Source organism: Oculina patagonica, chromosome 4 (genome assembly GCF_052425735.1).
Source record: "Oculina patagonica isolate OP01 chromosome 4, crgOcupat, whole genome shotgun sequence".
In the NCBI taxonomy this organism is placed as follows: Eukaryota; Metazoa; Cnidaria; class Anthozoa; order Scleractinia; family Oculinidae; genus Oculina; species Oculina patagonica.
Window position 1 is genome coordinate 23,061,711 of NC_135761.1, and position 27,330 is coordinate 23,089,040.

General features: G+C 38.2%; 2 protein-coding genes across 3 annotated transcripts in view; one reads left to right on the forward strand and one right to left on the reverse strand.

The window, feature by feature from the left end:
- Positions 1-16: 16 nt before the first annotated feature.
- LOC144651671 (ATP-dependent RNA helicase DDX1-like) lies at positions 17-25,114 on the reverse strand. Its single transcript, XM_078511622.1, has 32 exons — positions 24,954-25,114; positions 23,025-23,076; positions 22,045-22,108; positions 21,000-21,029; positions 20,475-20,574; positions 19,987-20,034; positions 17,945-18,028; positions 17,518-17,601; positions 16,320-16,396; positions 15,782-15,854; positions 15,430-15,506; positions 15,253-15,306; positions 14,412-14,475; positions 13,023-13,096; positions 12,288-12,311; positions 12,126-12,178; positions 11,562-11,622; positions 11,251-11,322; positions 11,051-11,077; positions 10,486-10,575; positions 10,260-10,310; positions 9,493-9,567; positions 8,669-8,728; positions 7,504-7,555; positions 5,402-5,548; positions 4,807-4,898; positions 4,169-4,241; positions 3,157-3,229; positions 2,465-2,507; positions 1,785-1,880; positions 1,541-1,661; positions 17-506 (listed from the first exon to the last, which is right to left on the reverse strand). Exons 1-32 carry the CDS (start codon positions 25,051-25,053, stop codon positions 385-387), a joined length of 2,313 nt encoding a protein of 770 aa, XP_078367748.1. The 5' UTR covers positions 25,054-25,114; the 3' UTR covers positions 17-384.
- LOC144651808 (NAD-dependent protein deacylase sirtuin-5, mitochondrial-like) overlaps positions 25,057-27,330 on the forward strand; it is a 16,222-nt gene continuing 13,948 nt past the window's right edge. For both annotated transcript variants that reach the window (XM_078511820.1, XM_078511819.1), the window contains exons 1-3: positions 25,057-25,556; positions 26,179-26,266; positions 26,750-26,803. In XM_078511820.1, coding sequence (XP_078367946.1) covers positions 25,097-25,556; positions 26,179-26,266; positions 26,750-26,803 — 602 coding nt within the window. In that variant the 5' untranslated portion in view covers positions 25,057-25,096. The remainder of the gene's footprint in view (positions 25,557-26,178; positions 26,267-26,749; positions 26,804-27,330) is intronic.

A 27,330-nucleotide genomic window follows, 5' to 3' on the forward strand; every position in this document is an offset into this window, starting at 1 on the left:
ACATATGAACGCTCGGTTATTACCCAACAATTATTTTATTGCATTTTCAATGTCTTGACATCGTATTTATAATTCTTTTGAGTACACGGGCTTAGATAAGCCGCATTCTTTCCTTACTGTCCATTTCTGTTCTTCAGTTCACATGACGATGATGCAACCAGTTTGACTAGTTATTGTTACACGTAAAACCTGTTTATCAAGATCCAGTACCACAAGGCATCTTATATACGTAGTAATTGTTTCATATTCGTCGTTTTGTCGTGATGATTTATCTTGAAGTTCCCAGACATGGACTTTTCTCTCCTGATGTTTAACCGGCAGCGAAATGCTTTGAGCAGTTTCCAGGGAAACCCATACACTAAAGGCAAGTGATTACAGTATATATTAGGCCTTAATCCAGTCCCTGTGTTGTAAACTGAGGAATGATGTCTGTGCCTTGAATTCCATTTCTGCCAGCTCTCTGACCGAAGGCGCCAGTTCTGCTGTGTGCGTCTCAAACACTGCCCCTAAAGCCAAGACAAACAAACATTGTGCATAAAAAGGCTGATACTGCTAGTATGGATGATAGCTTATTGCTCAGTAGAGCACTCTTTAATGGATTTCTAAAAGAGAAAGTCAGGTAGTAAATCATGCTCAACCAATCACACTGAAGCTTTCGTTCACACAGCCAATTAAAACGAAGTTGCTGATCAAACAGCCAATCAGAGGCAATGTTAATACAGCCAATCAGAGGAGTATGCAGGACACGTGTCACATATCAACCTAGTAAATGGCCCAGCTCACCACGAGTCTCTCGTAGTTTGGTTGGCTAAAGCGCCCAACTGGTATCTGGGAGGCCATGGGTTCGATTCCCGTCGGGGACAGATTTTTTCTCTGTCCTACGCTTGTGTCATGTTGAACACTTCGTCTTTAGAGGGAAGACGTTAAAACTCAGAAACCGTAAGTTTGGCCCAGACGCGTCAATAGGGGAGAAAGTATACTTTATCGCTTTCCTCGCTTCAAGGGTGTCTCGTGTTCTCCTTGCCCCTATCAGCTAGCCCCTTAAAATAATGAGTCACTCAAGCTTTAATTAGGGATGGAGACCTTGAAAAACGTTGGTATATGCAACGTTGCTGCAATGTTGCTGCAGCCGCTTAAGTAAACGTTAAAATAAAAATCACTACCACTAACAGCAACAGTAATTTATCGGGGAAGAGGGGGTTAGAAATTGTGTGGAATTCATATCTGCAGTCTCACATTGTTATAAGAAAAGAGTACTAGAACCCAGTACGTGATGACAGTTTCAGGACATAAAGGACAAAGGATAACCCGAATAAGTTCATTGTCTCCAACAATTCAGACCACAAATGAAGATCTTGATAAATAAATTGTAATATTTCGGTATAAACTATACCATCAACAGACTAATTAAATTAACATACAAGCTAGATCTTAAATACTGTGAGTGAGGAGACGAAAACAATAAGTTTACTCAGGAGAATAGATAAAAGGGTACTAGCTTTGTAATTTTGAAGTTGACAACAAACCGTGTAATACTAACCTGCTCTTCCGCGCTTTTCCCCGTAAGTCACTTTACCATCAAATTCGTTCAGTGGAACTTTCATGTTGGGCTGAATGCAAGAGATTGTCTCTTTTAGATGTTCCTCTACATCAGCTAGATACTACGAAGAAAACAGATGATAATCGGAAGGTATTCGACGAAACACTTAATCTTAGATAACTAAAGGCAAACCGCATAATATACTCTGAAGAGTTTAAAAGTCCAGATATCAATATTTATTTACCTGTTTCTCGTCATACCAGATAGCACAGCCTCCTTGGTCCTTTAGCCGTGTGTTATAGCATCCTTTACCCCGACTGGAACACGTGTGGTACCATACCTAGAGTTAAAGCATACCGGTATTCAATTGACCGAAATATCTCCCCTAACCGACCATTAAGGCGAAGACCATTGTGCGTGTTTTTGTAAGAGATAAAAGTTAAACATTTGCTTCAGAGTGGATATCCCACCTGATATAACGAAATTAGATTATAAGGCCCTAAGGCCATCACGCTTAACCCGCTAAACATAACTGAAATACAGAGCTCTGAAGCTCAAAGACAGCAAAAACAGGGCTCCAGGAGCCCCCAAAACAACGTTTATCTCTGGCTTTCAAGAAGAGAAAGGTCTTTTGCTACGGGCTGCACGAACAGAGCAGAACCCTCAAGGCTGCTGATCTCTGAGATCCCCGCATAAGACCCTGGCATTGCAAGCAGTCTATCTTTGTCTCTAACTTTTATCGATAAACAAGACAAAAGTTCTCAAGAAAAAATGCCTGCGGGTAAAGATTTCCGCGTGGCCACTTATTTCTCACCCGCGTTTTTCGCCTCCCATTCTCCTCACGATTCAAAGTTGTTCGGTTATGGTTACACATTTGTTGGTTACAACATAACGGGCTTTGATGTGCACGAAAATATACTTTACCTTTTCTTTGACGTCTGAAACGAGTGAAATTGCCAGGCCCATCCTAAAGAAGAAAAAAAAAGAAATGTCAAGCTTGAAATGTTGACTCTCTTAACTGACTGTCGCACATTCCCTTATGTATTTGTTCTGAGAATTTGGTGGTACAAGACAGTTCAATTGATGATTTGCGATATTCCCAACACTTGTCTTTTTGACAATGTGTTGGTATTGTGAGGAGAATTTAGACTGCCATTAATGACAAATATTTGGTACATGAAAGAAGTGTTTCCATCGCAGATTCAAGTCAAATAAAGGATTAGAACCTGGCTTTACAAAGGGTGGAGAACGCTATTCAACAGATAAATCACTCATCCAGTGGATAAGTGTTGACAAAACACGCCACGCTTTCCACTGGATTTATTTATCTAGTGTAATACAATGGCGCAAAACACCTGAGCGTGTTGATGGAGCTGTGTCTATAGCATTAAGTGGTTACTGTAAGGATCCCTCTTATAATCCCCCTGTCACAATTTGATGGTTTAGTGTAAGTTATGGTGTCTGACTTACAGCACATGAATAGTTACTACATGCATTGAAAAACATTTTCATTTTGTTGAGATGGATCGGTCCACACGATAAACGCTTTAGCTACCTGAGAGTAACGATAGGAAAAGACTGCTAAATACGAAGGTTTAACTGTTCCCAATATTTACCTTTCCGCTCTTCCTACTCGTCCAATCCTGTGCACGTAGTTTTGTTTATCGTCAGGAAATGTTACGTTCAAGACTGAAAAATAAAGCAATTGGGTTTGAATTGCGAGCAGATGGGGGAAAGGTCAGGTGGAGGGAGGAGGAGGGGATCTTAGACAAGAGTAACAAGTTCGTATGTCAACGTTATTTTCGGCACTCTTAATTGTTAGGGTACGCCGTACAGTGTTAATCACGCACAGTGAATGGCCAGGGAAACGTTTTTTAAACGTTTTTTAATGACTTTTTCCTTTGGTGCAAAACGAGTACTGGTGCAACCTTTAACATGGAAATAACTTTTCCTCAAAAACTCAAATCAAACTCATTTCTATACTAAAGGCTGTGCACAAGGAATCCTTTTAAAACAGAGGAAAAAGACAACTCGAAAAAGTATTATTCACTTTATACAGTCGAAGCTCTCGTAAGCGGACACCCTCGGGACGCGAAAAAAGTGTCCGTAACTGGAGCTGGCCGCTTACGAGAATCGTTCTCGTAAGCGGCCATTAGACGTGTAGGGGATAGATGGCCGCTTACGGGAGCTTGCCCAGCTAACAATAACCGGACGGACGTGGATGACGACAAAAAACACGGAAATCTTTGTAACGAACGGCGATGTGAAGTTGATTGAAAAAAAAAAAAACGAGATACAGAGATTGCTAATAGGATTTTACAATGAAAACGTCTAAGTCGTAATCTCTGAAAGTGTCCGCGGTCGCTTACGGGAATGTCCGCTTACGAGAATGTAACAATACAGAGTTTGTATGGGAGTTAAAACGGGGTTTCAAACAAGGCGGCCGTAAAAAGGGCTGTCCGCTTACGAGAGTGTCCGTTAAAGAGGGCGTCGACTGTATCAGTTTTACAGATCATCGGTGTTCTTATTTCGCGAGTACTTGTACAGTGTTCTGCTTGTAATTGGCTAAAAAGAAATGGAAACCCTTTGCTTTGCCTTAATGTTTAAGTAAAAGCTACACTGACTTACCATATGGTACACCTGTAATATCGATACCCCTGGCTGCAACATCAGTACAAATAAGGAATCTAACTTCACCTTCCTAACGAAAGAAAAAAGAAGTGCGCCATTGTTGGACTTGTCTTAAATTGAAACACCGATTTAACAGGTATGACCGGGCGCTTTGACTTCTCTGTCCTTCCGTCCGTCCGTCCGTCCGTCTGTCTGTCTTTGTTGTAATTCAATACGAGACAATTAGAGCTGTCCCTAAGCGTAGCGCGCGTATCCAGAATATTACATAGCTTCTGTTCTTTTTGCCCGTCACCTCTACTGTAAAACGAGGGCGGTGCAAAATGTTTAATACTAGAAATAGGTTTATTAACGTTTAATTTTATGCGAACCAAACCAATTTTCATCCAAGGTTCCGCACACAAAAAACAGAGGCGTTCCAAACAGAACTCGAAAATGGTCTATTGTTACAATGAGAGCTACCAGTAACGGATTAGGAAAAGTAACCCTCTTTATTAACAAAGAAAATTAATGCACATTTTGTCCCCCCCCCCCTCCCTTTGTCCCTTTACCACGTTTGCATTCGCCGTAAAACAGCCAATTTAAACATCGCCTTCACTCGGATGGCATATTTAATTGTAACTACAGCTGCAAATTACCTTGAAGGACTCCAAGTTTGCTCTTCTTTCCTGTGGGGATCGGTCACTATGGAGACATACACAAGAATACTCGTTGACCATGGCTTTAGGACCTGTGGAAAAGTAAACATGAAAAAGATCTTTTATAGTAACAAAAAAAATCCAAATAACTTTTGGTCAATCAGAACAACTGTAAATAACGCAGTGAACCAATGGGAGCTCGAAGCAACAACATGAAACGGTGCTGAGCGCGGGAAAACGTGCAAACGGCGCCAAGCGCGGGAAACTCGCAACTGGCACTGAGCGCGGGAAAACGTGCAACCTGTGCTGAGCGCGGAAAACGTGCAAGTGTTGCTGAGCGCGAGTAAACGTCAGACCGGTCCTGAGCGCGGGAAAACGAGCAACTGGTGCCGATCGCGGGAAAACGCGCGTATGCCAAGTCGGTTTTGGTTTGCTGGTAAGTTGAAAAGAGACCAGATTAACTCCGATTGGTTAAAACAAGTTGAAAGCGTTTTTGAACCAATCAGAGAGCTCAACAAAAGCAAAATCACAATATATACGCACAAAATTTGTTTGAGAGTTAATTGATTCGCTGTTAATACTGATGCTTTCTCACCTCCGCCTAATGAGACCAGGTATTGTTCCACATTATCACAATCCAGTTTTGTGCGACAGAAGATGATTGCTTGGTCCATTTTATGCTCATTGATTGCTGTCACTAGGTATTCGACCTTAAGAATCTTCACTGCTTCAGACAGAGATTCTAGAGAAAAGAGAATGTTCGTTAAAGGGACTATGTCACGGATTTAAACAGATTTTTGAACAGTCAAAATTTATATTTGTGTCGTAGGAAAGCTAAAATTAATGGTTCATTTTTTATTAACAATTGCTATATTAGAGCATTAAAACTGTTTAAAAGCGTGTTTGGCTGCGGATGGCTAGGATGGAAATGGATTGCAATTTGAAAACGTAAGCCAACGTTTTCAAGTTGTTTCCGAGCGCTTTCAGAAAAATAGGGCCCCAATGGGTCCATGTGTTTTGCTGCTAGAGCAAAGTCTTAGGGAACATGTTGATGAAAGACAAGTGAGTCGAGATTGAAATCCAACGTCTTTTATTGTCTGTCACTTGTGTGCAGGTTAATAATTGCACTATATTGTAGTCACTTTGTGTTAATTCAATCCTGATAATTTTACTGATCAAAATTCAGAAATTATAAATAATCGCACGCGCACCGGCGTACAACAACAGAAAGACGGCGTTGAACGTAACGCAAAGTTCATTTTGAAAGCGAAAGTTTACAAATAATTATTATCATTCGTCAGTCATCCCTTCACGCATGAACACTCGTCGAATTTCAGTGTCTTCACAACAAGATCGGAAGATCGATAAGGACCAATTTTTGATTCTGCGAAAGTTCGTTTTCTTAAAGTTTTAGAAATTTGTGAAGTTGGAGGATTCACTGAGGACTGCGTAGCCGAAGATGCAGTGGCTCGCTGGACATCAAATTCTATTTTTCACGGCGTTTAATTAATCTTCACAAAATAAACATGTGGCGCCAGCGCGTCTGGCAGTCAAAAATTCATTTTTCAAAAAACTTTCCCTTTCGAGCTATTTTAGCGGGGCTTATACTATAGTACCTACCTGTCAGTCGTAGAAAAGCTGAAATTTAAGGATGAACTGTTTATTAAATGAAGACCGTATTATTTTTTAATAACTAGTAAACAAACTGGTCGCCACGCATTTAAACACGAACTGACGAATGTTGCATCTGATGCAGTGAATCTGGTGAATGAGAACTTCCTTTAATATTTCTTTGTTTTCGACGGTGTGAACCACTGAATAAGTTTCTTTCCCATTGTGATGTGACTAGTATTAATTCGTTTCTAGCTGTCTTTTATATAGCTCGAATACAGCTACAATTAGCGGTGCAGCCTACCAGCATGGTATATTCCTTTCCAGCTGTCTTTGCGTGACAAGTTACACGTTCATACATTTTATTTTAAAATATGAAGTTCAGAGTTAATACAGTACTAGTATGCTGTAGACAGTGTAGACAAGGTGAGGGTAAGTTTATTTTCAAAGCGGAAGTTTACAAACTGTGCACTAACCGGTCCTTTGGAGAAAATATTTATGACCTTCGGCGAGGTTCCAAGTCTTCGCTCTTTTCGTAAATGATGAAAACTGCAGAATAATTTTCTCATAAAACTGGAGTGGTCGCGCCACAGTTTGTTTTCTTTCCCAATGCGATATACTTTTAAATCGGTTTTCTGTTTTCCAACGTGTCCAACGTGGTTTGCGTTCGAATACTTTGGCCCGTAACTTCGAATGCGATCAGCGCTACGGTTCATTGGTTTCGATTTTGTTTGTTCATGGATTTGATTGACATCGGTAGTTCAGATTTCTCCTCTGTTACGACACTTACACCTTACGGCACTTACACCTTACACCTTACGGCACAAACTTCAGCTCTCAATGTGTTTTGCTTGCAGCCATTGCGGCTGCAGCAAAACACAAAAATCGATCTTTATAGCCGAAGTTTGATTTCTATCCCCAAATAAAAGTTATATCTTCAGTTAAATGTTCTGAGTAAAGTTGCCTATCACTTATATCAGAACAGTTTAGAACAAAAATCTGCGAAATCCCCGTGACATCAGATAGTCCCTTTAATGAGCAAGTTAATATAATGTTCCATGTTCAGGTGCGTCATACAGCTATTACCTTGACTTTGACCGCCAGATTTTGTGTTGTCTTTCGCATGGATTCCATCAGTCTAAGGAAAAAGCAAAGACTAGTTAACGGCTCCAACAATTACAACAGACAATGTTGGATGAGGTTGAACATGTTGGGGCCGTATGACGTATCTATTCATGCTCTCAGTACAGTGGAACCTCGATATAACTAAGGGCCAAGGGACTGGCGAAATATGTTCGCTATAACGAGGTTTCGTCAGTATATCGAGGTTCTTTTCCATATGTTTCACTATTGCTGGGGCGAAGAATATCGTTCGTTATATTGAGGACTTCGCTATATAGAGGTTCGTTAAATCGAGGTTCCACTGTACAAGGTAATTCTAACTTTTGAGTGTTACCATTCAAGTGTTTTCATGGGGTACTGTTTATTATGTCGCACAAGGTGGTTCAAGGTGATTCATTCTCCCTCCTCCTTCCTTCTCGATAATGTGCAGGGTAGTTTAAGTTAATAATACTGTCTGTTTTTCTAAAATTAGCAAAATGAAATTTCAGTTGTTGTTGTTCGCATTCTTCAGAGTGCAAGAGCAACTTCACAGCAGTGGCCATTTTGCATGTTCTCCTGAGAAACAGCCCAGGGGCAAATTAAAGGGACTGTTGCACGGATTTTAGCTAAGTTTAGGCATGGAGAAATGACCATCAAATTCGTTGAAATATAAAAAACACCTCTTAAAACCGTGAAGAAACGTTTCAATAACACAGCAAATACAAAAGAAGGTACGGATGGGCAAAATTGACAGAGATTGAAAGGGATTGCGTTATGGGTTTTTGAAATGTTGTTGGGCTGAACAGTTTTCAAAGTTATTCTTGTTTGCTTGTAACTTCAAATTATGACGCCCTGGAGACACATTTGGTTGCAATGAAGCTATGGTTTTGTCATTTAGATCCATAGAAGTAATTTCTTTGCAAACATTAAGTTTCATAACGAGTATTTGGCAAAACGTGATAAAATAAACCTAACTCAGCCGTGACACAGTCCCTTTTAAACCGATGATTTTAAAGTTGAGAAACACTTCAGATAATCAGTGATCATGCTGTTTAAAGAAGAGATTTATAAAAAGGCACCCAGCTTCTGCACAACCCCATTCAGCAGACCCCCAATGACTGACAATAGCACATCATGACATGTTACACACCTTAACTTTATTCTTTAGTTTTTGCCAAGAGTTGTCCACTCTGGGATCCACGTGGCAAACCTACAGACAAAAGCATAGGTTATTTCAGACCAAAATCAAATGGTACGGTCATAGTTGAGGCTGAACACAAATCAAAGACTAAACCCTAGCAGTAGCAAAATTCCTAGCCACTGCATGTCACAAGTACCGCAGTTAAGGTGCCAGCATTATAAACCCGCACAAGGCTCCGAAAAGACCTTAGTTTACTTTCACATTTAAACTCATGGAAGGAGAGAGGGAATGTATAGCAAAGAGTCTTTGTTAAGAATACGGTGCAAGCTCACTGGCTGTACTTGTCTGACTCTCGACCGCGGTTAAACGACAGAGATATGCAACACACAACTGGAAATAGTACTTCCAAAGATAAGGTCTTAATTTTCACAGTTCAAAGTTCGATACATTATGATTACCGGTCTTTTGAGGATTTACTAAGTTTTTTTAGCTTTACTAAAAAGGTTCTACGTGTAGCGATAGGCGGACTTGTCGGCGCTTTGTGAAAGCACTTGGGTTCGGATGCGGAATATTTAAAAGTAAAAAGACTCGTTTACCTGAGGAAATGGAAATATGTTTACATTCAGCAACTATTTTTATCTTCATTTACATTACATAGGTAATTTTATACTATCATTTCAATATGAACAAAATTAATTCGCCGAAATAGAAAGAAAAACTGCGTTTGACCGCGATGAAGTCTGACTCTCAATCTCGCTTTAACCGAAGAGTAATCTAGTTCACGACCGTATTTTTATAATGGAACTTGCATAGTAATAAAATGTAATATTTACCACGTGGTGGACGGTTTCAGGAACAGCATCCTGTCCTTTGAGATCGACCCAGGTTGGGAAATGCATAATTTTATCCTAAAACAGAAAACATCTCTCAGCGCACGGCAGCCGAATAAAGGTAAGGTAGCAGCTCTCATGAGCTCTTACATGAATGACTCCTCGACAGGACAATAGAAAAAACAACAATACCCCTAGTGCCCAAAACAATAGCAATTGCTACACTAGAGGAGTAGTAAAATTACAAGCTTACATGAGAACTACACTTCTGCAGAACGAAAGTCACGCCAAAAATAGGCATGTTCTTATTTGAAATAGGTTGCAAACTAACATGTCATGCTCTTAGGATCGAAAGTTGACGTCACAACCTCCCGTATGGATATGGTCAGAAGTGCTCGTGCAACTTTCTGATTGGTCCATAAGAATTGGTATCTGTTCGGGTGTGTTACGCCGCAAAATGTAATAATCGCCGGAAAATGTAATACTAACGTAACTAACATTTTGTGTTATTACATTATGCGTTAGAAAAGTTGTTACATTTTGCGTTAAAAAGTTATTACATTTTGCGTTAACTACTTTGTTTGATTTTGCGTCAATGTTATTACATTTTGCGTCATTATTACATTTTGCGTTAGTAATACATTTTGCGGCGATTATTACATTTTGCGGCGTAACAGGGTGTTTTACGAAGATTTAAGAGAATGGTCGCTTCTAAAAATGTGCTACTTGCCATCAACTAACTAGACCATTTGAAAATACACAAAACTCACAGCTAACTTCTTTACTTCAAAAGAGTGAAGGGTTGCTGAACAAACAATCATCTGTCAAAGAATAGAAACGTTATTTACATCATATACACTCGGTAATTTAAAAAAGCATTTATCTTGAAATGGATTCTTTTAAAAAAAGATCAAGACTGAAACAAAAAAGTCGGCGCAAGTAACAAAAAATACATGTACAAACATTTTTTCAAAGAAAATGTTGGTTTTCATTTACCTGTAATCGCTTGCCATCTGGGCTCATTTTCGGAATCTTGCTGAATATTTTTGTTATAAGGTCATGATTTCCCTGTGCTAGTAAACCATCCTGAATGAAAGAGAAAGCAAAATCATTGGGCTCTGACATCTCGTAAGCAATTATCCCCATAAGCGACCACACAGGCTTGACTTTTGGGGTTTCGGGTCGCTTACGGGAGATTCATTTGATGTTCAAATGATAAGCAAATTGAATGAATAAAAGCAATAGCAAACAAACAAGCAAGTAAAGAAACCAACAAGAATGAAAGAACGAATGGGGAGTGGCTAAAGAAGAATTATATCAAACAAACAAACAGACACAAAAATGAATGAATGACTGGACGAGAAAATGGGCGAATCAACAAAATGCAAAAATGGGGTGACGTTAGCTGACTCGATCTCCATTTCTTCCCCCGTTACTCTGAACAAAAGTCTAATTGCTGCGAAATGCTAAAACCTCCTCGTTAGCAGGTTGCCTGTGGGATCTTAAGCTTTCCATTAATATAAATAAATGATATCAAGCAAACAAGCGACACTGTACATACCGCTTCATCCAGAATAAAGAAGCGAACCTGAAAGAAAATTGTTTTATAAACTTCAGTTTGTGTATACCACATAAAGGGCCACACCCAAGAAAATTCAGAAACAGGGGGCACAACAAAGTAGGAGAGGGTGGGGTATCCCCCTTCCCCACCCCCCTCCCCACAACTACATGGCTCTTGTTTCGCGCAGTGGTCATACATACCTGAGAGAGGCTAATTTTATCAGTGGAGATAAAATCATCAAGTTTGCCTGGTGTACCGGTCACAATGTCTACCTACAGAAGTAACAAAAAAGCCATTAGCAGCTTAGAAAAACGTAAAACTGTTATGATTAGTAGTTGCTGTTGTTGGTTGGTGTAAAATGGAGAAAAAACTCCAGGTACTAGCAGAAGTGTTAAGCTATAAATGATTGCTTAAAACTTCTTTCAATCCTTCATGTGCCATTTGACTGAGTCATCATTGAGACGAATTACCTAAAGCAGTTTGTCAGGATTTAGAATGCAATACTTCTCACCCCATCATTTAGCATCTGAATTTGAGTCTTTACATTCTCTCCACCAATCAAAAGAACTTCTCTGAAATGCAATAAAAGTAAAATCCAAACTTATAAGGTCAAACACTGTGAAAGGCGTTTGCGTGGGAATACCTAATGTATCACTTATAATACTCAAATGGTGCTTGTTTTATCAAAGGAAACAATTTAACACGGTGTTGACGCAAACATGTACCATCTATACAAAACCTACCAAAAACCTTGTTCATAGCCAACTTCTCTACAAATGTTAGTAAAATTTTATCATAAAATAATAAAAAACTTTGATGGGGTTTTTTTCTGTTATCTTAAGGAAATGACAAGAGCACCCAAAAATTAAGGGGAAACACTTGCTTATGGCTTGTGCTTGTGACTTGTGCTTGCGGCTCATGGCTGTGCATGCGCATCATGTTTTGCCCTACACTTATTTTTCACTTCCTTGCGTGCTTTATAACATAAATTTCAGTAACTCTCATAGCCTCTCTACAATAATACAACAATGTTCATTGTACCAAAACAAAATGCGAATGTTTAAAAGCTACTTACTTTACTTGTGGGCTTGGTAAAAACTTCTTGAACTTTGAGATCTGATTGTGGGTCTAGACATTCAACACAAAATTATTTGAATTGAGGTGGTGGTATCATTGGTGATCAAGAGATGACAAGTAGAGTCAATTCAAAATACCTAACTGTATTAATATTACACACCTGTTGGGCTAATTCTCTGGAAGGCTGATAATAGAGAAGAAATTTTTTTAAAAAAAAATTAATAACATTCATCATTACTGTAAAAACCATATATCAATTAGGGAACATATATTAAAAAATAAAGTGGACCTTTTAGTGTTTAAGTGCTGTTAAGTGACACATTTTCACAAAATAGTTACAAAGGTAAATGTCACCTTCTTGTGGATGGGAGCATTTTGCGCCTGCTAAGCACATTAAATGCCTATTGATAATGCTACCTAATGGTATTTTCTGGTTATATAATGGTGACAAGAAATGAAAGGACTGGTACATAACAGGGAACTACATGTACCGTATTTTCTCAATTAAACGCCCCCGGCGTTTATTTCAAACTTGATTCCGTGGATCCGGCGTTTATTTGAATGGCACAGTTTATTTGAGGAAAATGTTTATTAAACAAGGGTTTTTTATCATTATTTGTGACATGAATGTATCTTGCCAACATACCTAAAGCATATTACACCTCAAATAAATGCCTTAAAGGCTTACTTACCAGTCTACATTGGAGACCCGGCGTTTATTCGGGGCCCGGCGTTTAATCGAGAAAATACGGTACTAAATGACAGACTGAACTGTCAGTGTTTCTATTGAGAGGTTAAAGGAATGGATAAGGATGCATCATATACTATCAAACTTATTGGATTGCATTACAGTGATCTAATACATTTGAAAAGAATTACCAGTGGTCATACACACCTCCATAATGATTGCAGATGGACTACATCTGTTATTAAACTTTCCAGGTTTGGGTTGGGCCATGGCTGATGCCCCTAAGCAATGTAAAACAGATACATGTGTATTTAAAATAAAAACATTCATAAGAGCCAAGTTGTTTGGAAAGAAATGATTAATTATTATTTTCTTTCATAGACACATTCTCTCTCATTGACCAAACAAATCCTAGCAGTATGCAGGAAGTTTGTCACATTTGAACCTTGTTATATGGCCTAGCTCCCACAAGTCTCTTGTAGCTCAGTGGTAGAGCATCTGACCAGTTTGTGGAAGGTCACAGGTTTGACTCCTGCATGCAGACTTATTTCCTTTTCTTAACACAGAAAAAGAAAAACTTATGATCATAAACGTTGCTAATCTTGTGCCAGTATGTTACTGTTTGGTTTTTAGTTCTGCATTCTCTCCTTATAGCATTAACTGAAAAACTCGGAAAAAATTCCGAGTTCCAGATGGGATTTGAACCCACGACCCCTCTGTGCTCTAGTCGGATGCTCTACCACTGAGCTACTGGAGACTCTATGGTGAGCAAGGGTGAAATGTGGGTTTTGACTAGAACCGCATCACGCAGTCACATAGTCAGTGCCTGTCCTGATTTGACTATGTGACTGCGTGATGCGGTTCTAGTCAAAACCCACATTTCACCCTTGCTCCTGACTCGTCCCCACTCGTCTTTTCTTTCCCTGCTGAGTCAAGGGGAGACTGGGTCAAACTTAAAACGGAGGGCATCATGGGAAGGAAGAGAAAAGGCAAGGGGAGCTCTCACTTCCTTCTTCCTTCACATCACTCCTCGGGCTCCCCGCGCTTCTCAGGTTAATATTAATAGGCAAGACTGCTAGACAACTGGGGACGGGTCAGCCCTTGCTTACCACAGAGTCTCCAGTAGCTCAGTGGTAGAACATCGGACTAGATCACGGAGGGTCGTGGGTTCAAATCCCATCTGGAACTTGGAATTTTTTTTTCCGTGTTTTTCAGTTAATGCTATGTTTATCATGCTATATTTCTTCAGAAAGATTCTTTCCTTAGGAGACATTAAATTAAATGTAGGAAGTAGGAACACAAAATATAATGTTTCCTAGCAATAGCCAAAACGTTATTGAAGAAGTTACAAGTTTAGAATCACCACTGAGGGAAACAAAAAAAGTAAAGTCTGCATACGAGCCTAGTGGCCCATCAGGCCAGGGTTATTACCTTTTTTATTTTACTAGAAAGGTTTTTACAGAATGGAAGGGAACATCAACACAGTACAAATCTAAATTAGAAACAAAAGAATCTAAAAGCCACTCCATTAGTTGAGCAAAGAAAATTAGGCAAATCAAGAACTGATTTCATAATGAACCATACTGATAGACTTACCTTCTTTGATATTTGAAGTAGCCACTGCATCAGGTGGGGCTTTAGACAGACCTACATATCCACCCTTAAACAGATAAGCATACAAGATATGGAAAATTACACACTGACAGGAGTTATCCTATGATTCCTCGCAATTTTAAAATTTTGAAGCCTAATTGAGACATTTTCTGTTGACTATCAACAAAAATAATATTTTGAAATGAATGCCCGGGATACACTTGCCAGAGATTATTAAAAAAATGAAGGAAAAAAAAAAAAAAAAAAAAAAAAAAAGATGGAATCCTTTCAGGTAATGAGGGCAAAAATTAATTACCAAAGATCTACTCATAGCACAGTAACACTTTGTATACTGTTTGAAACTTCTCACTGTAATTCATTTCTCTAATTGACCCCACTATTTAATTCTAAAGCATTCTTGAGAACTTTCATGTCAAACCTCATAAGAAAAGCTTAAAATGCACAGTGTTTTCTTTTGAACTGAATGATGTAAAACATCCATTTTAACTAAAAATATGGAGAACTTCAAATTCGTTTTTCTCTCGCAGGGTCGGCTTGAGAGCTAAAATTTCGATAGGTTCTTCTTAACTGTATTGAAACAGTACCTATGCTATGAGGTCTTGTTGGTAACTTCATTTTTGCCTTTATTGTTCGAAAATTCAGCAGAAACGGTCTTAATAGGTCATTGTACATGATTTATGAAAACCTTCTCAGTTATTATTAAGCAGGCAAACTGGTGCCCTTCAAATTAAACAACAATGAGATTAAATTTAAAGGCTCACTGTCTTTAGTTATATTTTGCTATATTTCACTACCTTTAAATGTAGGAGGAAGCTACACTTACTTTAGGTGGGTATTTGAATGGAGAATCACCAAAATTAAACAACAGCTCAGCATTCTGCACAAAGGAAAAGGTTTTCAATCATTAGATGTCACTATATTGAAATCAAATTCTATATCAATATGAAACATTTAAATATTTACCAGACAGGGTATGTTCAATAAAATAATAATGTTTTACCTTTAATACAACTGCAGCAAAAAATGTGCTTCCCTGAAGACTGCCATGAATGTCAAATGCCTTGCCAAAATCCACTCCTGTAGGGGTTGTAAAACAAAAATAGCATGATCAAAATAATTAACTAAAGGTATATTTCTTTTCTAGAAAATTAATTATGGAGATCATTAACTAAAAAGCTAAAAAACAACACATTTATAAATTGCATGACTCACAAGTTAATACGGTCACTGTAAATTACTTCAACTGTTCTATTTCTAACATCAAATTATAGAAAAATAAAAATATTAAATACTCACTAAAGGAATTCATGCAAGCAAAATGCAGGCATCATGATTAATATTATGATCCTTACCATTTCTGCTAAATTTCACCAAGCCATTGTCCAGATCAATGAAGCATCCAATAGTGTCATTGATTCCAAATGGCTGTAGAAAAAAGTAATTTTGAAAGGTAGTTAATGTCAATTAATGACATCAGTGCTGTAACCAGTAAGGTATTAAACTTCAAAATAACATTGATCTGGACACAGCATTTTTTACACATTCCAGAATATCCTTTAACCCGTCCTTTTCTAGCTAATGGCAGCACAACCCATAAGAATGAAGATGTACTCTAATTTTATTATTAAAGATTGTATCATCATAACAATGCTAGTAGGAAGCATGGTCATTAGGGTTCAATCAATCAATCGATCGATCAATCAATCAATCAAGCAACCAGCCAACCAACCAATCAATCAATCAATCAATCAATCAATCAATCAGTCAATCAATCAATCAATCAATCAATGAGATCAATCAATCAATCCGCAATCAATGAATCAATAGATCATTACAGTACTAGCTTCCTTTCCTCCTTCCTTGTAGTTAAAGAACTGCAGAAGGAAATACCTCTCCATAAGTATCAAATTGTCTTCCAAATGACTTTTTTCCAGTTCCACCAAACCCATAACCTTGTTTATCAGTTCCTGCAAGCAAGAGACAAACAAAGTATTAAGACGTCTAGTAATATAAAACTTCTAGTACATGCAAATGAACTGTAGAAAATTTTAAACAGATCAGGAGCACATAAAAACTGATGTGGAAAGACTACTTAGAGCATTAATTAACAATTATTGGATGAGGTTGAGCATGATAGCGATAATTATCAAGGCCAAAGTTTCTATTATCTGCCGAAGCCGAAGGCTGAGGCGGATAACAGAAACTGAGGCCTTGATAATTATCGCTATCATGCGAAAACCGAATCCAATAATTGTTTTATTATGCACATTCCTGAGCTGCACTTGTAAAGACAAGAGCGCGCACAAAATATACTTTTATAAGCTTACAACCTTTAATCACTTCTGCATGCATAAAACTATTGTCTGTAGGTATGACGTCACTTCTACATATGTAAAATCTAATGTCTGTAGGTATGACGTAAGAGAAACAGCAAGCAAGAATTAGCTGCATGCTTATAGCCAATCAAAATCAAGCTGGTGACACCAATGTATAATAATATATGTTGGTTCTGAGTTGAAAAAATGTTACATGACATAAGTACCGGTAATTGTTATTTTGGCTGTCCACCACTATTAATCTTCCCACCTATATACACTCTGATCTCCAATTTTGCACACAATGTCAGCCTACAAACACCTTTTTTCAACATCTAAATCCTTTAGTTGGCTTTTAGAAATTATGGTGTGTATGTCTGAAGTGACTTTAAAAGCAACGTGCTGTGGCAGTCAGTTCACAAAGACTGTGTGCTGCATTTAAACTAATTTTTCCAGGTTGACTTACTCGGAACATTTTTCAACAAATTGCCTTCCTAAGGGGAAATCCTCCCCTTTTTTTAATAGTTAAAATAACAAAGAAATGCTTTTTGGTTCCACCTGTTTTATTTTTGGCAATGCAAGCTACATTTTTTTTTAAAAATTAAGGCATCCTTTAAGAGCTGAGGAACTGCATGAGGTAAAAAAAAATACCGGTAATATAAAATTCAGAACTTAATTGAAGATTTTTCCAGTTTAGGGAACAGGAAGAAAACATTGCAATTTCAGGAATTTTCAAGGATTTCGAGACATCTAAAAATTAATAACCAACTGACCAAGATCTAGTGCTGCTAGGTCTGTGGACCATCCTACACGACAGAGGCCTTCATCTGTTACAGTAGCTTCATAATAATACATTCCTGACAAATTATAACACAATGAACATTACGTTTTACTCAGACCTGTTTTATTTAAAAAGTTCAAACTACATAATAAATTAGTTTACTTTCCTTGCTTAATGTAACCTTGCAAATGGTACAGAAAACCATAACAATTACTTCACAATTTTTTTTTACAAAGTTTGTTAACTAAAACTACATTTCCTTCAATAATTATTTACAACTAATTACCATACACTGAATTTTTGGTTACGTTCATCATAAAAACAAAACAAAAGTGTTATTTATCGAAATATTAAAAATTGCCAACATGTTTAGAGGTAATATGTAAAAAACTCTTCTGTGATAATCTACACTCACATACCTTTTTTCACTCCTAGAGTAGAACGGCATCCTTGCCACTTAAAATGATTGCGACTTTGACATAGATAACCTTTTTCATCAATAGCTACAAAAAAATAAAAATGAAGGAATCAGAAACAAATTACTTTGTAAGACAAGCAAAACTAGTTGCCACATACATAAATTGAAGGTGCGTACGTAAAAACGGCCGCTTGAATTTCTGGCTAAATCGTACATCATCAAAACAGCTCCAAATTTCGCATGCAGGTTTGTTTACGTGTGCTAAACACTGTCCTGTGTTTCATTTCGCTGGTCTTTTCTTCGTTTTTCAGAAATAACATATGCAAAAAAAGGCATTTTGCAAGCTTACGTTCTCCCAGTCAGCTAGCAGTCTGAGTTTCCAACGCATCGCGTGTACATCTTTCCCTGCAGGGTTTTCTAAGCGTCTACGGAAGGCGAGAAACCATTTAAATCACAAGCATGTCCTTGACTCTCATGCCACCATGTTTTCGTGTTGATTTGAGTAGAGTAGGACTGGATACTGCATTGTGATGTAAGGTCACATGTTAGAGGCGGAAGAGTTTAAATTGAGCAAAATGGCGCCTTTGAAAATAAAACGTAGAAGATTATAGTTTTATCTCAAGTGCGGCTGCCAGGTGGTTGAAGGACATCATTAAGTCTGAATACCCGTCAGTTTACAGCATCACTTGAAGAATTGAGGGATGTTCCTGCCTTTGTTTTGTTCAACAGCACTGTTTAGCGCTTCAAAACACGTTGCACAAACCAAGGTAGTTTTGAGCCTGGCAGCTGCATAAAAGCCTAAAACAAAAAAAGTTTCTTGCCAGGAACTTTGTCAACGCGAGTTTTTTTAAGTGACCTGGTTTTAGACATTAAAAAATTCTTTAGACGTTTCGCAGGGGACGTTTCCTTGCAAAAAAATTTTTCTGTGCCTCATTAAATAATCATCAATCAATCAATCGAAACGTGCACACGAAAACCTTAGAAGTTTATCTTGTTTTCGCGGGAATTTGTAGATGTGTGATGATGTAAGGAGTAGAGATGAAAGTGAGAGCAAGCCAGCGGCACTTAACTGAAAGCAAAACTAGTATAAAGTGAAAACACCAGCAAACGTATTCAATCAATCAGTCTATCACAACAATCAATCTTAATTTCACTTTCACCTCAAAATACAGCTAACCGTAACAGATTAAAATAGTCTTGCCCGAAACAACAAAAAGCAGCTAACCGCAAGCAGACTGCAGTGAAGACTAGCCGCAAGCAAACTGGCGTGAAAGCTTATTGCACGAAAAGCACAATCTAAGTGTTAAGGCTGACTCTGACCCTAAACTAAACTTGAAACCCTAACCCTAGCCCTAATCCATGGGGTTTATAATTAGCTTTTTTGTTAGGGTTAAGCCCTTAACCCTAAATTTGAAATGAAACCCTAGCGTCAAACCTTAACCCTAACTCTTGGGGTTAGGGTAAAGCTTTTTTGCTGGGGTTAAGCTTTTGCGTTAAGGTTAAGCTTTTGAGTTAGGGCTAAGTCTGTAGCCCTAACTTGAAACTCTAACCCCAACCCTAGGCTTTGGGGTAGCTTTTGTATTAGGCTAGGCCTGTAATCCCAAAACTTAAGCTGTTTTCATTGTTTTGAGGAACAAAAGGTTGCCTTTGTTTATCGTTTGTGAGAGAAAAGTCTTAAATATACCACCAGCAAAAACCTTGTCAAAAAGACCAGCAAAATGAGCACACGTAAACAAACCTGCATGCGAAATTTGGAGCTGTTTTGATGATGTTCGATTTAGCCAAAAATTCAAGCAGCTGTTTTTACGTACGCGGCTTCAATTATAAATGCCTTCAGTTAAAAAAATTGAAGGAAGTTAACAACAAAGAGCGCCATTGACCCCTTGGCAGTTAGTGGTATGTCGATATGCGCAAAGATAATGTTTAAATTGCCTATTACTACTTTCAGAACAGTTTAGACCAAAATTTTGCAAAACCCCCGTGACATAGCTCCTTTAAAGCAGAGTACCGGTAATTTATTTACCAAGCATTGTGCGTACTCACCAAAGTCCTGATCTCTGTCAAACAAGTTCATTTTGAAAGTCTTTGGAGCTATAAACAAAATAAAAGTACAAAATAAATCACCTCTAATTCTGTTCAATTTGTTTCTAGAACCTTAATCCCTGAGACAAGGTCACGAAGTCAAAATGTATAACGTACTGCACAAGAGTTTTAGATCAAAATTCATGTAATAGTTCAGACACATGAACAAGGGACAATGTCTCCACAAGATGAATACAACTGTCATATTGTGCGTTACAACTGTGTGAGGTTGTGCAGTTGTTTTGAGCTCTGAAACTTGCATTTGTACTAAAGTTTGCTCCCTTGCCCTCCCACCCTCCCTCCTTCTGGATCTGGTAAGTATAGGGGTTGGTAAATACCGCCACTGATCTTTTCAGTGTGACAGGGCCTGCATGAACCACCACCCACTTTCACAGGCACCTTCCCCAAGCTCATCTATTGGCAAAATAAAGGAATTTAAAAATCCATACCAACTGGTGCAGCAGCAGCTATGGGACGAGAACTCTTTCGACCACTCAGGGCATCTCTTACTGTTTCATGTACGATCTGAATCACTGGCAAGGAAAATGCCTGAAATAGAAACACAGACAGAACCAATCAATCTTAAGTTTTTTTATACTGATACCATTTTATAGCCACTTGCTATTAGGCGTAGGAACAACATAATTTGGCAATAGGGATGTCAATTGGAATTGTCCACTGCTGGCTTCCTCTTTCTTTTGAGGTTTGTTCTGCAAGCTTGTTGCAATGAAACAGAGAGAGAGGGGCAATAATATAGGGACATTGCTGTTGCCACATACCCTGTGATCGCACAAACAAACTTGAAATGAAGCATTTTGTGTCTGGTTTTTTAATTGCACCATTAATACCCTATGAGAATTTTAGCATTAGTTTGATACATTTCACAAGCCTTTATTTCTATTTGAGTTCATAGCTCCTATCTAAGCCATAATAACTAAAATTATTGAAGTTTAAGAAACAATCAAGCTTCATACCCCAGTCTTTCCACTTCCAGTCTCAGCTGCCTGGAAAGAAATTAGACAGCAAATAAATAGCTGTAACTAATGATGCAAGGCATATCATTAGACAAAGTACATTTAAATTTGTTTTTCCAACAGCTGCAGTTTTCCAGGACCCATGTGCATAATTTAATATATATGTTGTGGTTTAAATTTATCTTTGGTTTAAAATTTTTCAAACCAGTTTGATTTTTAGTTTTTATTGTCTTAAATTCATTATCATAATCTTAAACAAAGGGAAATAAAAATCAAACTGGTTTGAAAAATTTTAAACCAGGGAAAAATTTGAACCACAACATATACTCTGGCGTAGCACTAGAATGCAAGCAGTTGTTTTTGTTCCTGAAAGGCTATGCGCAACCTGGAGAGTTGAAATTATGCAAATTAGGGGAAAAACCGAGGAGGCATTTGTGTTTACCAAAGTGTGCAAATGCGAAAAGAAAGAGACTGCTCATAGCCATCTGTAGCAAAAGATCAGTGTGCAACAAGAGACTGCAGAGTTGTAGACTTCCACTCTGTTAGCCCGATCATGAAAGGCTAGTCTGTTAAGGTTTAAATACCGGTATATATTGTGTAATGGTTACACGATATACATTAAAAAATTGCAAGTCTGCAGTCTGCATCAACTATGCCCCCCCCCCCCCCATACCCCATCTGAAGAAAAATGGTCACTTTCACAGCAAACAAAAAATATTTTCAATGAACTGGAATCAAGCCTACAGTTTTGCCAGTAATTATGCTTACAATAGCCTCATCCAATAATAAAATTATTCAATATTTTTCAAAATTTTGCAGACAAGACAACAAAGTCACAAAAAAACTACTACATAATCAGACTATTATGCTAGCATTATGCCCAGTTGCCCCAACTGTAAATTATTCCACTGTAATGTGTCAACCCCTACTCCAACCTCAAGTGCAGCGTGGCATTTTTACACTTCCACAAAAACCCAAGGGATCAATTTAATCTAAAGTGAAATAAGTTGAACAAAATAATTAGATTATATAGTAAAATTTGTACCATGAGCACATCTCCACCCCCTAGGATCAGTGGAATGGCTTCAGCTTGTACATCTGTTGGGAGACTTAATGAAAAAAAAAACATATTTAATTGACATAACAAAAGATAAATTTAAAATCAGATACTACCCTATCTCTAAACAGTTTAAGCCTAAACCCGGGGGGGGGGGGGACTCCCATATGAAACGGACGGGGATGCTCGTCGGAAATTTTGAAAAGAACCCCTAAAAGAGACCAATCTGGGTGTGGCTCAAGCCTTTCTTGACCCCTAAAAGATACCAAAAAACTAAGAATGGAGTTTATATTTGTATATTTCTTCGTGTGTAACCCTAAACGAGACCATTATGGCTAGAAATATTGGCGTTTTGGGCGTTTTTTCCCGGAACACCCTAAGCGAGACCAAAAGTCCGAAATTTACACCCCTAAGCGAGACGACGAGCATCCCAGTCACTTTCATATGCGAGTCCCCCCCCCCCCCCCCCCCCCCCGGGGCCTAAACAGTGTTGAAATAATACTTCTCTATACTTGTGCTTAGGAAAATGCAAAATATCAGGAATCAGGAGGTCACAAGTAAGATTGAATTAACAACCTGATCATCAAGATCTAGAAGAACATCGTTCAAATGACTACTGACAAACTACGGGTATATAAAGATAATAATACAAAACAGTGACTAATTAAAAATTAAAAACTTTTCAGTCCCTCCCTCCACCTATGGTCATCACAAATTACATCCCACGACTCCATTTGAAAAATAAACAAATGAAATGGGTATAGATTGTGGTGTACATTTTGATACGAGAAAACCATTCCTTAAATATGTCTAAATTACAGTAAAATGGAAAATACATTGAGCATCATTAACATTGACTAATCATCTGACATTGATAAATTATTACTTATAAAAATAACAATATTTAAATATTTAAAATTGTTAATTACGTTTCAATTGTTTATTTGCACAGTTTTTTGGATACTTACAGCCATTCCATGTCCTCAACTGCTTTGCAAATTTCGGGCAGTAGACCAAACTCTTAACATGAAAAATAGACAACAATAAATTTAAAAAAAAGCATTTTCATGAAGTCTACATCAATCATCTGAGAGACACATTAGCCAAAGTTACGGTGTTGAAGTATTAGTAGGCAGTGTTCCTGATAAGAAAGGGCTAAGTCCAGGTCAAAAACCCAGGCATTTCAATAAAATTTGAAGTAGACAGTGTGTTTAAGTAGATTAACCAACTATTTGGAAGAATCTTTCTTTAAAATTTCTTAAATTTTGAAGAAAAAGAAGCTGACTTCTGTGAACAAAGTAGAGAAATATACCCGATGCTTTTTGTTGGCTGTCAGTTTATGCGCATTTGATTATTTTATAGAAAATGCGCAATATTATATAAATATTAAATATTATTATTATTATTGAAAGCAACAAAAACCCAACAAGATTGACTACCTGACCTGGCAAATTAATAGAAAACTTTTGATGTTTTGGAGAATGCTCAAACCTATAGACCCATTGTAATTCTGCCACTTTGCCTTTAAAACTTATCTAGAAGTGTAAGTCTCAGATCACAGCTCTGTGTTCAGGGGCGACAGTTTACTCTCACTGTGGCTCTCTTCACCCAGAAGTAAACATGAGTACTGGATATTGGGGGAATAAGACAACATATCTAAGTTTAACCTGCGATGGAGAGGTCAAGGAGGGAGAGGAAATGGTAGGAAATTTCTAGTGTTACACTTGTTAAAACTTGTTAGCAGACCTCTCAAGTCTCACGATTTTGCCGTGAGACTCACGACTTTTAGTTCAATCTCACGGTCTCACGACAAGACACAAAAATCTCACGATAAACAGAGTCACAAGCTATAAGGATACAATTTCTTGTATAATGTCATTTTTGGCTTACTAAGGTGATTGTCTTGCGCCAATTCTGTGTACATCCGTAGCCAGCAAAGGTATTTCATTAGTTTGTTCGCTAGACACACAATCAAAACCCATATATAGAAGACACAAGTCGTGAAAAGAACGTTAATTTTTGTGTTGCTAAAACAGGAAAAAAACTCCTTCTCTTGATTAGCACCTGGTTTTAGTTATTTTTGTCCGTCAGTTGATTAATCTCCCGGTTTTTACTCGAATCTCCCGCTTTTTTGACCTCGATCTCCAGATTTCCGGTTCTTTGAGGTTGAGAGGTCTGTGTTAGTAATGAATTATTTTTGGCAAGAAGTAACTTCTCGACCCTCCACCCCCCTCACCTAGGCCCCTAAACCCATACACTAATACCCACAAAAATTATCATTAACACTACCTCTCTGAAACCTCTATTTTTATTTGCCTGATGGAAACACTACTTCTATTGTTTTCTAGGGCTAGGGAAATTGTTGTGACCCGTTTGTTATTGTTTAAGATTAGAACCAAGCGCATGATGCAGGAATGATGCTAGGGGCCGGCTGTTGGCTAATTTCACCGGCTATAAGAGAACTTATCCGGCTGAAATTTCACATGAAAACATAAAGACTTAGGTAAACTTTTAGAGCTGCCAAGGCCAGAAAAGCCAGCTGGGCTTGTTGATGAGCCGGCTTAGTGTTTTCCAAGCTACATCCCTGATGTTGTGCCTTATTTTGGCAGGTAGTGGGGGACACGAAATTATTGCCAAAACTGTCAAAAGAAGATTTTATGAGGTTTCTCTATTTAGTGTATATAGGACACGAATTTATTACCCAAAACTGAACTAAATGGGGATTTTCGTGTGTGTTTATGAAAGCTTACACGTGTTCCAAAACAAGTCAAAAAATAATAAATTTCCGGGAAACTTGAGCTTCAAATGGAATCAGCATGGTTTTAGATTTCTTGGGTACAAAGGCATTGAAGAAGCTAAGGAATAGAATTATTACCGAAATCTTTTTGATGACTTACCTGAAAAGTGGCCCGCCATTTTGAAATTTAGCACCGATGCGCGAAAGAAACTGGAAATAGTAGTCCCAGTCTTTTTCTGCGCACGAGGGACGCCTGACATTTTTCTGCTGTTGTGGCACCTTTATAAAATTCCCAGCAATGATATGATTGCATTGCGGAAGTTAAACCCAAGAGCGCGACAGTGGTCAAGCATCTTTCGAAACTTCATCATGGCTGAAAGCTCCTTTCACACTACCAGCGATAACAAGGCAGAATTCCGCGATCTGCTCCACAAAGCCAAAAACGTAGTTGTTCTTACCGGAGCAGGTGCAAGCGCTGAGAGTGGGATTCCCACTTTTCGTGGCTCCGGGGGCCTCTGGAGAACTTTTAGAGCTCAAGATTTAGCGACCCTTGAGGCATTCCACAGGAATCCATCGTTGGTATGGGAGTTTTACAGCTACAGGCGGGAAGTTGTCCTGACGAAAGAGCCAAACAAAGCGCATTATGCGATTGCAGAGTTTCAAAAGAAGCTGAAGAATGAAGGAAGAAGTTTGACGGTTATAACACAGAATATTGATGAACTACATCAAAGAGCTGGGACCGAAGATGTATTGGAACTTCATGGTTAGTCATCTTTTCCTTTACAAGATCGTATAATAAAATTCTATGACTGTATGTTCTGATTGGTCAAAAATAATTAATCACCAACAATTTATGTGGTATATCAGAACAAAAATCCTAACAGTGGAACCTTTAGGACTTAGGTATGCATGCCGATACAAGGGAGCCAACATATTAAAATTGTCAAGTTCTTTTGATAGGAAGTCCATGATAAATTTAGCTCCAGAAGTACTTTGAGTGCTACTAAATTAAGCCAGAGTAGAGAGGGTCTGTGTGGTCAATATATTCATTTAGTGACGTAAGTAAGTCCAATTTTTTTTTGGCGGGGGGGGGGGGGGGGGGGGGAGGAGCTTAAAATTGGCTTGTTTGAGTATATTTTTTTGCTCAAAAATGTTTGTAGTCATTCCTTTTAGAAAAGTTGTGAGTTGCTTCATGGTGTCTGGTATAGAGTATTATTGGGTCTGAAAAGTTAAGGCAGATCATCATCATCATTATCATTTCTTTTTTTTTAGGGTGAGGGGGAGGAGGAGGGTTACATGTATATTTGCCAAAAAGGGTAGGTCCCTGTCTATTTTTTTCTCCCTGAGTCACCCTGGGGCTAGATCTGACGCCTTTTTATTTCCAGGTACACTGTTCAAGACAAGATGCACAGTATGTGAACATGTAGCAGAAAATAGGAACAGCCCAATTGTCCCAGCATTGGAGGGAAAAGGGTAAGGACAGCCCTACACTATAAGGTGCAATTTCATGACCTTTCTATTACAGACAACTTTATTGTCATAGCCAATAAAAACTGTAGTTCCCAAGTCAATGAACTTTTTTTTCAAAGCACTTTTACATGTAGTTTATGTTCCTTGATTACCAAAACTACGCTATTTGCATGTTTTCACTTTTTAGCCAGGAGATTGTTCATTCATTCATTTATTGGTTTGTTTGTTCAGTGGTTTTGTTTGTTGGTCATTTTTTCTTGATCATCTCAGATGCATGGACCTTATACCCATGGAAAGTTGCCTTGATAGAAGAAATGTTTCTGGGTTCTTTTCTTCCACACAACACTCAGTGATAGCCAACTCTGTGCCGTGTGACTTTGTTATCTTCTAAAGATGGCAGAAAAACAAAAAAACAATCTGCATCTTTTAAAACTCTCATTTTGTTTTAATTTTTAGTTTCCCTTATCATTTTATTTTGGTTTCCAGAGCCCCAGATCCTGATGCTCAAGATGCTAAGATTCCCGAGGAAGATTTGCCCAGGTAAGAATGCCAAGAGAGAGACTCGTATGAAACAGATATTTAACTAGCATCATAACCTCTAGCCTGTGAACGCAGACATATTTGCGGCTGTCATTTCTCTCCGCGGAAAAATAGCGACGTTATTCCTCAGCAAAGAGAAACAACAGCCGGAAATACTATGTTCTGTGTTCGCAGGCTACAGTCCAATGGATAAGAAATTACCAGACAGTTCATGAAATCAGTGTTTGATTAAGTGAGGCAAATCCAAGGGAAATGATACCAGGAGGTTTAAAGAAATGGAGGGTTCAAGAAATAAGGATTCTGCTGCAGCATCGTTGACCTGTAAATAAACGCAAAAGAGAGCAATATCAACCCTCCATGGCGACTAAAATTTTGGAGCTGGCGACTGGATTTGATGAGAAGGATTGAAAGTGTGAGCTTAATTTAGCTACTAAAATTTTTCACTGGCAACCAAACTTGAGCAGTCGGTGGCCAAATGGCCACTAAGGAAAAAATAAACTGGGAGGGTTGAATATGAACTTGCATCA